This window comes from Leptopilina boulardi, unplaced genomic scaffold (genome assembly GCF_019393585.1).
Source record: "Leptopilina boulardi isolate dan_hultmark-lab unplaced genomic scaffold, ZJU_Lbou_2.1 LbouV2_386, whole genome shotgun sequence".
NCBI classification, from domain to species: Eukaryota; Metazoa; Arthropoda; class Insecta; order Hymenoptera; family Figitidae; genus Leptopilina; species Leptopilina boulardi.
This window is the reverse complement of record NW_026137958.1, coordinates 1912409-1927710: the sequence shown is the minus strand read 5'-3', so window position 1 is coordinate 1927710 and position 15302 is coordinate 1912409. Positions and strand designations below refer to the sequence as shown.

The 15302-nt window shown below is 27.8% G+C and overlaps 2 protein-coding genes across 2 annotated transcripts in view; one reads left to right on the top strand and one right to left on the bottom strand.

The window, feature by feature from the left end:
- Positions 1-15302, top strand: part of LOC127288415 (uncharacterized) — a 261749-nt gene that overhangs the window by 41575 nt on the left and 204872 nt on the right. The gene's annotated exons all lie outside the window — the stretch shown is intronic.
- On the bottom strand, positions 72-12507 carry LOC127288457 (protein big brother-like). Its single transcript, XM_051315923.1, has 3 exons — positions 12024-12507; positions 9242-9433; positions 72-748 (listed from the first exon to the last, which is right to left on the bottom strand). The coding sequence occupies exons 1-3, from the start codon at positions 12210-12212 to the stop codon at positions 383-385; spliced, it is 747 nt and encodes a 248-aa protein (XP_051171880.1). The 5' UTR covers positions 12213-12507; the 3' UTR covers positions 72-382.

Sequence of the window (15302 nt, the reverse complement as noted above, 5' to 3'; positions counted from 1 at the left end):
TTTAAAAACTAAACAATGGTTCCTTTTTTTTTACGAACGAGATTTTTTTTGTTCGACAAAAGTGTTTTGATGTGAGAAAAAAATTAATCGCACAAATATAGAAGCACCAATTTTCATGCGCGTTTTGACATTTTTTTGTTTAAAAAATAGGTAATTGAAAATGAAGATGGTAGATAAAAACCTTGATTGATGTCTATATATTTATATATATATTAACTCTTTTATGAAAAGAATTTTTTTTTTTTTTTTTTGGTAAAATTGCTTGTAAAATGTCCCGATGATTCGATGTTTATTGCGCGTACAACAATCGGGAATTTTTTTTTTTTTTTGATGTTCAAGTAATTTAATGAAGTGTGACACACAAAAATTAGATTTTTTGTGTTCAGTAGGCGCGAAGTCTGACCTCCATATCGGGATCCTGTCTGTGAGTGAGATGAGGTTCAACTGTACCGGCAGTGGCGGCACCAGTTCCATGATGTCCATGATGACCATGATGATGGTGGTGATGATGATGATGATTTAGATGCGGTGGTTGAACGCCACCACTTCTGTAGGTTCTTTGTTTTTCCTCAAATTCACGTAGACGTTGATTGTATCTCTCAAGTTGATCCCGAAGAAGTGCATCCTCTTCATTTGCTCTCTCTTCATCGTACTCCAAACATCCAACACCGTCGAGACGATCCAGATCGAGCCAGCCTCTCCACAAGACGCACACTCCGTTCATTATTAGATGAGATTTCAAATGAACCTGTAATCATAATTATTTTTTTCATTAATTTTTGTGATTTATGTCACCTTAGTTTGTTGTTTTGAAATATTTTTATTTAAAATAAATTTTACGAGACGGGAAATCATATAATTTCTTTCGGATATGAAATATTTAATATATAGTAGGTTTTTCGAAATATTAGGTCCATTATTTTTATATTGAAATTTCAGGATAATTTAGAGACATTACTATCGAATTTTCTATTTTTTTTTCTTCTTCAATTTGCCAAGCAACGAAAAAGGTGGATTGAATCACGATCGTTTAGGAGTAAAACGTTGCAATTTCCTCCCACTATATTTGATGCCAGAAGCCTTTTGCTGAACCATCCAATTTGCGCCTTAATCGCCTTCTAGAAACGTGAAAAAGTATTCGGCTGCTGCCGACAGAACAAAACCCGAATTGAAATGACGAGAGAGAGAGAGAAAGAGAGATGATTGCAGATTGAAGCCCGCACCGACGGCAGGGGAAAAATAATGGGAATTCCACAGATGAGAATCAGGTTTTTGAAATTCATGAGGAAAAACATTAATTATATTTGTTTTTAGAAATAAAGGAGGCAAAAAATTAACATAAAAATAAAATTACTTTACTTTTTATTTATTTTTTTTTTCTTCACTTTTGAAAACTTTAAAATTTTCTACAAAAAAAAGATTAAAAAAAAAAACAGAAAATTTTCTGCGAAATAGAGAAATCTGATAATTTATCTGTGGATGATCCCTGGAATCTCGAATTGGATATAATTATCCTAAAGTTATCCTTCGAAAGCGCCTCCCGCTAATATTATATTTATTTTCTTCGAATTTTTCTATTTCCGGTCTTAAAAAAAAAAAATCGAATATAATTTGACCCCCCCTCTTACAAAATAAGGCGCACTGTGGTAATAAAAATTAAAAATAAAATAAAATTTCTTTACATCCAGAGAAGTGTTATATATTTGTCTTAGAAATAAATATATTTATTTGGTTCAAAATTAATTTTATTAAATAAAAATTTTATTTGCGCTAAATAAAATTTAATTTGTGACAAATTGAATTTTTTATTTGAAACAAATAAAAAAGCTATTACAAATATGGAAAAAAAATCTTTATCTGGAAATGGGAGATGTTTCTCTAGAATTGTGAAAACTTTCGCTATTTTAGTGAAACATATCGCTATTTCAGTGAATCTTATCTCTGTTCCATGTGATCATTTTTTTCCGTGTATATTTTGGTTTTAAATAAATTTTAATTCAATTAAATATTATTTAAATCAAATTCATAGAAAATTAAAAGGAATTAAAATAAGCTGCAACGCTTATTATTTTAATCCAATTTTGCTTATTTTAATACCAAACTGGATTAAAATAAGCAAAAATGGGATTAAAATAATAAGCGTTGGAGCTTATTTTAATGCCTTTTAATTTTCTGTGATTTTACTTGTTTGAATAAAATTTATTTGTCATAAATAAAAGATTTCTCTGAGTGTAGATTTAAACGTTTTTTTTATACGTTTTTGCGAGGAAAAAGTTGCATCTGCCTCGTGTTGCGCAAAAATTTAGTGTACAATACAAATTTTTTTTTCCCCGATTATATAATTGAACAACGGGATATAATCGAGGGGAAACTTTGCGAAGAGAAATTTTCATTATCGAATCAATAAGTCACCGAATTTTGTTATGCACTGGAAAAAAAATTTATTTGATCCAAATACCGGTGTATTTGGTTATTATCAAATAAATATTTACTTAAATCAAATATTTCTTATTTGAATCAAATAAATTTTTTTTTCATTGTAGATATTTAAAAAATTAAAATAAAATAATTTTTTTCTAGTAAATAAAAAAAATTTTATTAATTCAAAGAAATGTAATTCTTTGAATGAATAAAATTTTTGTCTGGGTTTTGAAATTTCAGTTTCTTTTTTTTTTGAGTGCAAAAAGATGTTCCAATTTTGAAAATAGATTTCCTTTTACGAAAAAAAAAAAAAAAAATAGGCGGGTTTATATAAATTGAAAAGACTTTACGTGACGCAAGACCGGAAGTTGAAGACCGTAAAGATAGAAAATCGGAGAAACTGGCGCCTGGACCACGTTCTTTTTTTGAGCATTATACACTCGGTGGTCTACAAAAATTTTAAAATGACATAAGGAATGGAAAAAGAGGCGAGAAATATAAGGGACCCCTTGTTGACCGTATGGTGTAGTCCTAAAATTCCCGATGACGAATGTTCTTTCTCTCTCTCTCTCTCCCTTTTGTTCTCCTCGTGCTGGACCTAACGAAAAAAAGGCACTTTGGACACGCCTCTTAAAAACAAAAGCGAAAAATAGCCCATCGTTTGTTTCCAACTCGTCACAAAGTTGTACGCGAGTCAAATCTCACCCGTTAATAACGTACCAAAAACTCCCTCTCCGTTATATTATATAACCCTTTTCGATTTTTGTTAGCTTGGAACGATGCGTTTTTTTTTCTCTCATTCTTGACAAATGCAAATGAACCAGTTAAAGGGTTAACTTGGCTTGACGTTCAGGAATGCGTTACAGTTTAAATATCGTCGCTTATTATGACGATAATGGGTCACGCCTTTACGAGTTTGTTTTTTTACTGTCTCGCGTGAGAAATAGGGAGAGAGAAAGAGAGAGAGAGTTGTTAAGGGCGAAAACTTGCTTGGAACAAGGTAATTAATTAATTGGCTCTGTGTTTTCTATTCAGTCAGTTATTTATGTTTTATGTCGAGGAAAAAAAATTCTTTTTATACGTTTCTAAATCTCTTTCTAAGTATATTTTATTTGTTTTTATTTTTAGTTGTTTTTTTTTAAATTTATAATTTTTGTTAATTAATTTTTCATTAAAACGTATTTTATATTTTGTAGTTGAAAAAAAAATGTAAAATTTTTCAAAAGCAAGAAGGAAATAACAATTAGTTTTAATGATAATAATTTAAAAAAGTTTGACAGGTGTATATTATCCAGATGTAATACGAGTGAGTGCGAAAAGAAAATACCAACTGTGCACATTCACTTTACGCTGATTTTACCTTTCGTCTGGATAATCGCACTCATTCAAATCCTATTAACATAAGTTGCAACTAAACACCGTATAGAGTGAAAATAAAAACAGCTGAAATAACAAAATGTTATTTTGTGCGTTTCACACTTTTAATTATCAAACGAAATAAAATTATAATTTCTAATTGTTATTTCACAATTGTAATTTGTAATTGTTATTTTGCAATTGTTATTTTATAATTGTAATTTTATAATTATAATTTTATAATGTTAATTTAATAATTACAATTTTATAATTATAATTTATAATTTTTTTTACTCATTTAAATTACTAACTAAAACAATAATTTTATTTTACTAAATTTCCGGCATTTTAATATGTATTTGAAATTTATTTTACACACGCACATAGAAAAAATTTTCTGTGGCAGCGAATTATTTGCCGCCACATCAAATTACGTTAGCCAATATAGGGACAGTGGAAAAATTTGCTGTGGGGTCAAAAAAGTTTGCTGTGACAGTAAATTTTTAAAAATTAAGACTTATATTGTTTATAATAGCAAACTTTTTCGTTGTCATAGCAAAAAATTTATCTGTGGTTACTAATTTTGATAGATCTGATAGTAAACATTAGTTAGAGTTTGTAAATTCATTTTTTTCCGTGTAGTTAAAAAAAAAAGTTTATGAAAAATTAAATTTGAAAAATAAATAAAATACTTAGAAAAGAGTGGAATGAAAATGAAAATTATAGCTTCTAAACTAAATAGAAAAAAGAATCTTCATTAACATTCTACTGAATAGAATTTCCGGCAGATTTACGTCTCTATTGATCGTAGAACCATTTTTTAGTAGAAGATATATTACAATTTTGTAAAAGATTGAATCTATATTTATAAGGTCTGAAAATTAGGATGAGCCCTCTGCGCGATAAAATCATGGTTTTCACATATTAGAAGCGGCTAAAATACCGTTTAGTCAACGGAAGGCTGAGTTTTATGGCGTGAGAGTCATTTTTGTATACGACGATACAAGTCTCACCTGTCCCGTAAAAGGAACAGAAATAGCCCTCAAATTCTAAGAGTGTCTCTCCGCTTTTGCTTTATATATATTTACGTAGGAGAGAAAGAAACACTCTCTCGAAGAACAGAAAAAAGAATCTACGATGGGATAGAAATTGACGGAGAGAAAGAAAAGAGAAAAAAAAATAGTATAAAGATGAAGATCCTCTCGGCATACGAACAATGATTTAGAACAGACATTAAACGACCGCTAATTTCGGACTGTCTGCACACACATCTCTCGCGAGATGAAAATTTAAACTCTGTTTTGAAATTGGATTTTTTTTTTTGACACAATCAAACTAAGATGATATAATATTTTCACGAAATATGGGCAATTTTGATAAAAATTTATTTATCCGAATGATGGAAATTATTTTCCACGTGAAAAAAAATGTAATCTCATATTGAGAGGAAATTTTCGACATTATTCCAAACTGTTGATATTGTCTGGCGTGAAAAATAAAAATTACAATTATTCTTATATTGAGAGGAAAAAAATTGTGAAAGGTTTAGGCACTTTATTCTTCAATTGAGTTTTCGTTTTATATTAAGAGGATAATGATTAGAAGAAAGAGAAACTTGTCAGTTCAATATATCCTCAAAGATGGTGCTTGAAACTACCAAGTTTTTTGCAAAAAAAAAAACCAATAACAGAAGCATATTATTTTCCTCTTCAATTAAGAGTTTTCGTTCTGCAAAAGAATCGTGAGCATTTTTTTTAGCATTTTCTTTTTTAAAAAAAGGTCCTTAAAAGCATTCTTTTTAGAATTTTAGGATGGCAAAAGAATGTTTGGTGTTTTCCTCTTCAATTAAGAATATGTTTGTTCTGCAAGACAATTTTGAAGAGAGGAAAATTTTGATATTATCCTGTAAAATAACATCATTGAAAGTAAATAATCATATATTCTACTTTTAAAAATTTAGAAATAGCGAAAAGAGAGTTTAGCGTTTTCCTCTTCAATTAAGAGTTTTTGTTAACTACTTAAATAAAAAAGAGAGGGAAATTCATGGACACGGCCTCATTCAACATTTGATTAGAAATTTGTTCTCTTTTTCTTATTACAGTAATTTCCTCTCAAATGTAGAGGATATCCGCTCGTATATTAGGAATAGTTGCATAAAAATGAAAGAAAATGGTTTCTTGTAAATCTTTTTTTTTCCTCTTATAATTCAAAACAAAATTCGTTTTTGGTTCTATTTTTTTTCTTCTTTTTTTTTTTTTGTTTCTTTGAGTACCTGCGATGTAATTACGACTTTTATTAATAAATACACGGTCCATAGGGGTTCTTTTATCATGCGTGCGTATCTTTCGTAATAATTGCTCTCTGCAGGACTCGATGACAATATAGCGCACGTGTCAGCCTTATATTCCTTCAGCTTTTCTTTCTCTACTCCTCCACTTTTATTGTCGTTTAAAACAAAAACCGATATCCGCGGGATACGCGTGTGCGCGCATAGTCTTTCTGCGATTTTAAAACGAGATTTGTTCTCTATACTAAATATATATGTATATTTGGGGAACTATTTCATTTGCTTCGAAAATTTTAATATATGGAGCCTTAAGAATTCGTTGATTATTATTATTATTATTTTGTTTATTTTTTATACTATTACTATAAGATAATAATAATAATAATAATAATACACGGAGAAAAATGGAAAAATTAATTAAGTAACTTTTATACTATTTTGAAAGTAAAACCTGAACTGTCCGGAGTTTATGCGTATTTCTGGTAATTTTTACTCCGAAAATAGTAAAATTTACTATTTCCGGAATAATTTTTACTATTTCAGTAGTAAATTTGACTATTTTCGGAGTAAAAATTACCAGAAATGCGCAGAAACTCCGGAAAGTTCAAGTTTTATTTTTAAAGTAGTAAAAGTTACTTTATTCGTTTTTCTATTTTTCTCCGTATGATATAAATAATACTATAATAATAATAATAACTAAAAAAAACTAATAGATTTTTTTAGCTGAAAAATTGTTTCTCTTTTGTTATAAATAAACAAAAATTTAGTCAAACGAAATTTATTAGTTCTATATTTTGTTTTTGTTTTCACTTGTTATTTTTTCAAGGATTTAGTTTTGTTTTTTAGTGTATAAAAAAAAAAAAAAAAATTTGTAAATACGGAAGAAAATTAGATTTTATCACTAAGAAAAAAAAGCAATTTATTTGAGAAAAAAAATAATTGAGGGGATTTTTAGTACCTGTGACAAGTTTACATCCGTTTACAATTTAATATAGAAGAGGGAGAGCTCAAAGCTTTGAGATTGAGAATGAGGCACGATTTGAGCTTTATTGCTGTGTGAGCGTGTGGCGCGCGGGTCCTTTAAAGTCAAAACTCCTGCAAATCATTTAAATACTAGAAACATCCTGCGGGTGGAAAGAAGAGAATCGAGAAAGATTGATTTACGATCCCTTGTGAATTAGGCATCTGGTACTATATGTATATATTTGAGATTTAAAAGATTTCGTCAATTTTCAAAACGTTAATTACTCCTAATTGCTTCTACAAATGAATCGTTTCTATTTTTGAAAAAAAAAATAACTTGGTTCTAAAAAAAGAAATGAAGGAAAAAAAATGGTGATTTATTTTGACATTGATTGTCAAAATAACGAAGTTTAATTATCAGTTCAATTTTGATAGTTTAAACCAAATAAAAATTAATAATTTTTTTTTTAATTTTTTGGTTTTAACAAATTTTGAATTATAATTGTAATCAAAATTTTCGTTACTTTAGTTTAAATTTTAGTTGAGATAAAGAAATTTTTTTTTAGAATTTTAAATCGATTTTGCTTTGTGGGATGATTTTAGAAAAAAAGAAAGGATAAAGAAAACAAAGAATATGTATTTTAGATTTGAGTTGTAAATTTTTGGGAGCAATGGCGACACACGACGCCCTATCGATCACAATGGCGTTAAGGCGTCGAGGCGTCACCCTTTTTTAGCGCAAGCGCGCGCGCAAGTATAGAGAAAGTCGATAAACTTTGTTGTACTGCACTTTTCAAAAGGGTGTACAAGGGGAATAACGCATCACAAAGAAAAAAATGTTTAATTTAAATTCCTGCTCAAAGTGCGCCCTTAAAAAAAAAATTTCTCCTCAGATTTTAGAATAAAATTTCTTTCCTAAAAATATATTTCTTTAGAGGTAAAAGGAAAAAATTGATTTTTGAAAAAAATTTCATTTTTCCTGAAACTATTCTTATACACGGAAAAAAAGATTTACCTGAAACAGCGAAACGTTTCACTATTTTTAAGAATAATTTTACTTATTTCAGTTAAACCTTTCGCTATTCTAGTGAAATCTTTCGCTGTTTCGGGTAAATATTTTTTTTCTTGTTCTTAGAGGAGAGAATGGAAATTTTCCTTTCAATTTGAAATTATTTTTTCTATGGATTTTTTTTTGATTTGTCAGTTCTGCAAAAAACTTTATTTGTTAAATAGTAACAATATGAAAAGAAAAAAACGTGAAATTGATGTAATTTTTTCTATTCTCCGAAATGACTGACTTTCCTTGAATTTTTATATATTATGTGAAATGTGAAAATTGAGGGGGTGTCATTTCCAATTTGTGTTGAGAGTCCCGGGATTTTGGGGACCATGGTAGAGCAACCCCCTGCGGGGAAAATCGTAAAGGACCGGAAAAAAGAGACACAGTCAAGCAAATAGGACGTTAAAGGACGGTCAGAAATTGACATCTCAATGATCCAGCACGAAACGGTCATTTTGTCCGTAGTGTTGAAAGTGGATATTTACGAGTTTGTCGCCGAGTCGAAAAATGGCATGCGATATTATATAGTATAGTAATATATATATAGGAAAGCTAAACGTGTGCAAGCAGTTTTTGTGTAATATACAACAATTGAAGGTTTGGCCCTCTTTAGGTCAAAACGATTTCTAATTTGCAACGGTCCTATATGTATTTACACACGATCCAATTATACCAATTTCATCCATTCTTGAAAAAAATAACCCAGAAACGGAAACGAGAAACATTTGGCCTCTTCGCAACGATTTTTATATTTTTCGAATTAGAAATTTTAATACATATTTAATTGTTTAGTTTGTAATAATATTTTTTGTTTCTACACCCAGAAAATTAATGCACAAATTTCTTTCATTCGATTTCTTTAAATCAAAGAAAATTTCTTTGAAACTAAAAAGCATTTTTTGTTTCAAAAAAAAATTTATTTTGAATGAAAAAAAATAAGTCAAAGAAATTGGTTTCTTTAAATCAAAGAAATCTTTTCTCTAGGTGATTTCGAAACGAAGGAATATAATATCCTATACAGTTGGCAAAAACGAATTTAATTTTTTAATTGAGGGAAAATAATAATAATAATTTATTGATTATTTAAAAATAAAAAATTAAAGTTGATTAAATTCTTTTGATAATTGATATGTAATAGAAGCAATTTTTAGTACCTTGCCATGTTCTTTTTCAAAATCGGACTCTCGTGGATCTCCCGCATAGTTTCCGGAAGCGACACCAAATACGAGCTGTAAATTTGTGCCAGTTGCTGCAAATGCAATTTCCGTATGTCCCTCTCGACATCCACTTTGAAAACGGACTTGCCTTTCTTCAAGTGGCCTGTCTCGATAGCCAGTGTATTTCACCTAAAATTAACACAAAAAAAGGAAAAAAAAAATTATTATTTTTATCCAAAATGTTTAATTTTATTCATATTAAAATTGCATTTTCTTTGGTTATAATTATTTTTTTACTGAATTATTATTCTTATATGTGATTAGAATATATTTTTCTTGAATTAAATAAGAATATTTATGAATTCTCAGAATCATTAAAAGGGTTAAATGTCTGCCATTTTGAAAATTTACTAATGCATTTCTCTTTGGCTTGCGACAGAGAAGATAATCCCTTCAATTGTCTTTTGCGGTTGCCCCCAGCAGAGAATTTTATTATAATCTGTGTAGAAAATATTCGTGACAAGAAGTTATATAAAGTGAATTTAAATTATAAATTAGAAACATTTTCTTTTTTTTCGAATAAATATTTCTTTGATACTCTCTAAATCTGAATTAGTAAAAATGTTTACTAATTTGAATTAGTGACTCACTTTTTGCTTCCGAATTAGTAAAATTTTACTAATTCAGAAGCAAAAAGTGAGTCACTAATTCAAATTAGTAAACTTTTTTTACTAATTCAGATTTAGAGAGTAGAAAAAATGTGATACAAAATTTTATAATTTTGACTTTTGAAATGAAATTTTTACAAACAAAATTTATTCACATCGAATAAGTTTTTTTGAAAAAAAATCTTAAAAACCAAATATTGAATTTCAAGACTTTCTTTTTTTATTAAAAAAAAAATGTAAAATTGTTTTTGGAATGTTTTTCAAATTGTAATGCATTTTGAATTCAAAATTATTAATGAACTCTCTATGTTGTGTTTAATAATGAAAATGATTTAAAATTGTTGAAAGACTGCACCTGTTCACGAAAAACCCTTTTGACGACAAGGAGTTAACGGTACACTATTTCTATCGAAATTTTTATCATTATCTTATACATCCCCTAGGAAGAAAACTTTATTACCTATAGGGAAATGAATCTTTTGTTGGCTAGTAATCTTTGCGGTTGCAAAGTCAACCACTACAATGAATATTTGATGACCATATTCTTAATCCTATGAAACACCAGATTTTCAAAACCGCAAAGGTTTCAGTATAATCTATGGGGGTGAGGAACTTTAAAGAAAAAAAAAAAAAAAATGTCAGCGTGTGGCCCAACTCTTGAAGGATATGAGTTATAGACGTACACATGTATATATATTTAATATTTAGCATTTCTTGCGCACAGCAATGACAATTTCAAATTTTGTTAATGAGAAAGTGATTAATTTTTCATTTAATAATATATCTATATTAATGAATTCTTGGGGTTAAAATAAATTATTACATTTAATTATTTCACGCTTTATTATTAATTCGGTTAGTGGAGAAAAAGGACATTTTCGTTTGATTAAACTATGAGGTGTCCTTTTTTTCCAGCGAATTAATTAATTTTATACTTTTTATAAATCTAAATTAGTCACTTTTGACTAATTTAACTACAGCAATTTTTGTTAATTAAAAATAATTAATTAGTAAAATATTAGCTGACTTGTTTCATTAGTAAAAAAATTAAATAAATAAAATTAGTACAAAAATTTATAAAAAAAATGTAACTAATTAATAATTAATTGTAAATAGAAAATATAGTTAAAATTGACTTATTCATTTATAGAAATTTTAGTTATTTTGACATAAACTAAAAGTGCATTTAACTAATAATTATTTTTAACTAATTTTTTAGTAGAAATATGAATCAATGACTGATTTTTTGCTATCAAGTAGTTTATTTTTAATTCATTCAAATTTAGCTAGTTCGTTAATTAAATAAATAAGTAACTGTTTTTAATTGGAAAAATGACTAATTAGTAGAAAATTAAATTTTTTTATTAAAGTTTACTAAATGAAATTGTGGCTTTTCTAAATGAATTAGTAATTTAGATACCAATTACTTTTTTTTTTTATTAAGAATTAGTCGAAAAAGGTTACCAATTAATTTAATGAACGTTGAATTAGTCAAAAGTGAAATTCAGATTTATGGAAATAGAAAATTCAAAAGATATCTTAAAAATGAAATTATCACACTTTATAATTGAAAATAACTAATAACTTTATAAACACTGTTTATTTTTATAATGATGATATTGTTCAGAAGTTTCCATTTGTGTTTAATATTCTTTGAAATATGATTTATAAATAAGATTCACCTATATGGACATGATGTGAAACTTATTTATATAATCATTTCAAATACTTGATATTATAATTAAGGTAACAATTTAATTGGATTAATAAATTTTTAATTCAATTAATAATGTTAAATTAAAATAAACTTTACATTCTCTCTAAATCTGAATTAGTAAAAAATGTTTACTAAAAACTCACTTTCTGCTTCTGAATTAGTAAAATTTTACTAATTATTAGTAACTTTTACTAACAATTAGTAAAATTTAACTAATTCAAAAGCAAAAAGTGAGTCACTAATTTAAATTAATAAACATTTTTTACTAATTCAGATTTAGAGAGTTAATTAGGTTCTTATAGTTATAAAATTGCAATTTTTTTTGTTAAATAATCAAAAGAGAATTTTTGGAGTAAAAAAGTAATTAGAATATAATTGATTGAGAAAAACTCACCTCGCTTTCGCGGCCCAATCTTCGAAAAAGTTCATCACTCTCGAATTTTGCTTTTTGATCAGGAACAACTCGGGGCATTTTGAAGACAAACCTTGGCCGTGGTTGTTCATAGAGTCCCATTCCATCAAATGGTAGGACACCTAGTCCTCCAGCTCCCCCCGCATGCTCACTCATAGTGTGCATCATCATTGAAAATAATAACTATTGTTTTCCACTTGTTTGGAAAAACTCCTCCCACTTGAGGGTGTGCACTCTTTTCTTTTTTTTTTTATTAATCCTTTTTTGCAACTAGATTTCGAACCAGCAAAATCACGTTTTTTTTTTTAATTGATCGATTAAACACTTTTTGAACGGAAAAAGTTTTATTTATTTATTTTTTTTTGTTGAGATAAATGAAATTGCAAAAGAAGAACTGTGACGATAGTTCTTCAAATAATGTATGAACTTCCGACCGTACTCTGTAACGTCTCAGTGAAGACTAAGGCGTGAAGGTCACCCTCTGTGCAGATCATTTCCCGGTTACCACGCCCTGGTACCGCCCCATGATCCCCCCACCATCGATGACTATAGTAGTTTTGAACCAATCATTCTTTCCCATTTTCATGGTGAAGTAAACATTTTTCTGTAATTTTCTTCTTCTTCTTCTTCTGACTTTTTTTTCTTTTTTGATTTGATATGTTTAGATATGGAAATTTCAAAATGGTGAATTTTGAATGATTTTAATTTTTTATTGTGAGGGTGGTTTAGATGAAAAATTACGAATTTAATTTGGGGCGCATGAATTTCCCATAGAAATCATTAATTCGAATTTTTAATTTTCGTGTTAAAATTTGACAGATTTTCTTTTGTTATACGAATTTTTACTTATCAAAATTTTTAGCTACCCAATTTTTTGTTTAGCAGAATTTTTATTTTATACGCATTTTCTTTACATGATTTTTTATTTAATCGAATTTTTAATTAATCGAATTTTTAAATGACAGAAATTACAATTTACCGTATTTTAATTTGTACGAATTTTTAAGACGCCGAATTTTCATTTGTCCGAAATTGTAAATGGCCGAACAAACGCAATTAATAGAAAGATTTCGGCGCAATTTTTAAAATTGACCAATTAGAAATTATCAAGAAAATCGTGATTGGTCTGTTTTGAAAAATTGCGCCGAAATTTTTCTGTCTATTTGTTTGTTCCGGCTATTTGTAATTTCGGCGTCTTAAAAATTCGTACATATTAAAATTCCTAAAAATAAAAATTCGGTGAAATTAAAATTCAGTGAATTGGAATTTCTGACATTTAAAAATTCGAAACACATAAAATTCGATTGAATGAGAATTTTTGCTAAATTAAAATTCCTCAACGATTAAAATTGTTTCATTTATTTTTTAGATTATTTCTTTACAAAATGAGAGTATTTTGTAATAGATGAAAATGTATGAATTTGTTCCATCTACACTCAGAAAAATGGTATATTTGTCTCCGAGCCTACTAACTTATTTATTTGTTGCAAATATATTTCATTTCATTGAAATAAAAAATTTATTTGAGCCAAAGAAAAATTTATTTCTGACAAATAAAATTTTTATTTACGCCAAATAAATAAGTTAGTAGGCTCTGAGACAAATATATACGTTTATTTAACTCAAATATATTTTATTTGGTTCAAATAAATCATTTCTCTGGGTGTAAATTTGAATTAGTTAAAAATAACTAATTTGATAACAAAAAATCAGTTACTGATTCAAATAGTAATATTTCTAATTTTTTAGTTAAAAATCACTAATTATTAGTTAAATTCACTTTTAGGTTATGTTGAAATAACTAATTGTAACTAATTCAATCAGTTTTGACTTCTTTTATGACTATTTTAAACAAAAATTATTTTCCATTGAAAATTAGTTGTTAAAATTAGTACTAATTCACATAGACGATGGCGCCCTCAACTAGGATAAAATTTGTTGCAGTTAATTTTTATACCGATTTTGGGGTAAAAATTCTACTTTTTTTTCGTGTGTAATTAGTTATTTTTTACCATTTGCTGAAGCGAAAAGTCGACCAAGATTTTAGGTATTTTTAACTAATTCATATTTAGCTATATTTTTCCACTGAAAATTAGTTACTTTTTACCAAAAATTAGTTAGTTTTTACTAACTGTTAAAGCAAATAGTCAAAATTTTACTAACAATTAGTTATTTTTAACTAATTTGGATTTAGAGATTTTTGCAAATCTACTAAACTTTAATTTACTTTACAAAAATGTATTATTTGAATGATAAAACTGCCATTACACTGAAAAAAAATTCTAGTTAGAATAACCAGAATTCTGGTTAGGGTATATTTAACATTTTGATTCTGGTTAGGTTAACCAGAATTCTGGTTATTTTAACGAGAATTCTAGTTAATTCAACTAGAATTCTGTTTAACATAACTAGAAAGTAATGTTAAATATAGCCTAACCAGAATTTTTTTTCAGTGTATAACCGTAATTATATATACATTGATTACTGATAACCAACTATCAAAATCGAAAATCTATAGTAAAAATGATATATAATCCCATCAGTAAAATTTACTACATTTTCGATTTTCAATTTTATTACAAATGTTTTTGTAATTATTTATGATTTTAGTTTGTTTTTTTAAACGATTAAATTAAAAAATAATCTTACATTTGATGTATAAGATTATGAAAAATTAATCCTCTCAATTTAAGAGGACTCTATTTGATGACAGACAACGTATATATATAACGTCTTAAAATGAAAATTGAACACAGGTTTATTATATTTTATAAGATTGAAACGTTTAAGATGAATGTAACTTTGCCGATTGGTCAAAATATTTCCAGATGGGGGATGAGATGCAACTCGTGTCACAGACCCCTCTCTCATATATGTATATGTGTATGTGTCTCATATGAGATACAAACATAAAACACCCTGAAAATCCCCTTTGGGAAGACCTTCATCGGCTCTCGAGTGGCTCGGCTCATCCATTTGAGAGGATCATTGTTAAGATCTCTCTACACGATTAAGATCGACGACCCTTATTGCACGTTACGCGTTACCAACCGAATCCCCCCATTTATCTCTTATACTGTGTATATATATATACCTTTTTTGACAACATATACATATACGTTTTCTTTCTAAACTTTATACTCAATTTCACAAAAGGATATAATCATGCGAATCTCGAAAATTTGATACAATAATGTCATAAAGTACTTTTTTCCTTTTTTTGTAACTAATTTTACATGTTACTTAAATAATTTTACTAAT

Excerpts from the sequence above, each read along its gene's own strand:
- LOC127288457 (XM_051315923.1), bottom strand. The coding sequence starts at position 12,212 with ATGATGATGCACACTATGAGTGAGCATGCGGGGGGAGCTGGAGGACTA. Across the intron at positions 9,434-12,023 it reads GATTGGGCCGCGAAAGCGAG|GTGAAATACACTGGCTATCG; the intron begins GTGAGTTTTTCT and ends TGTTAATTTTAG. Across the intron at positions 749-9,241 it reads TTGAAAAAGAACATGGCAAG|GTTCATTTGAAATCTCATCT; the intron begins GTACTAAAAATT and ends TTATGATTACAG.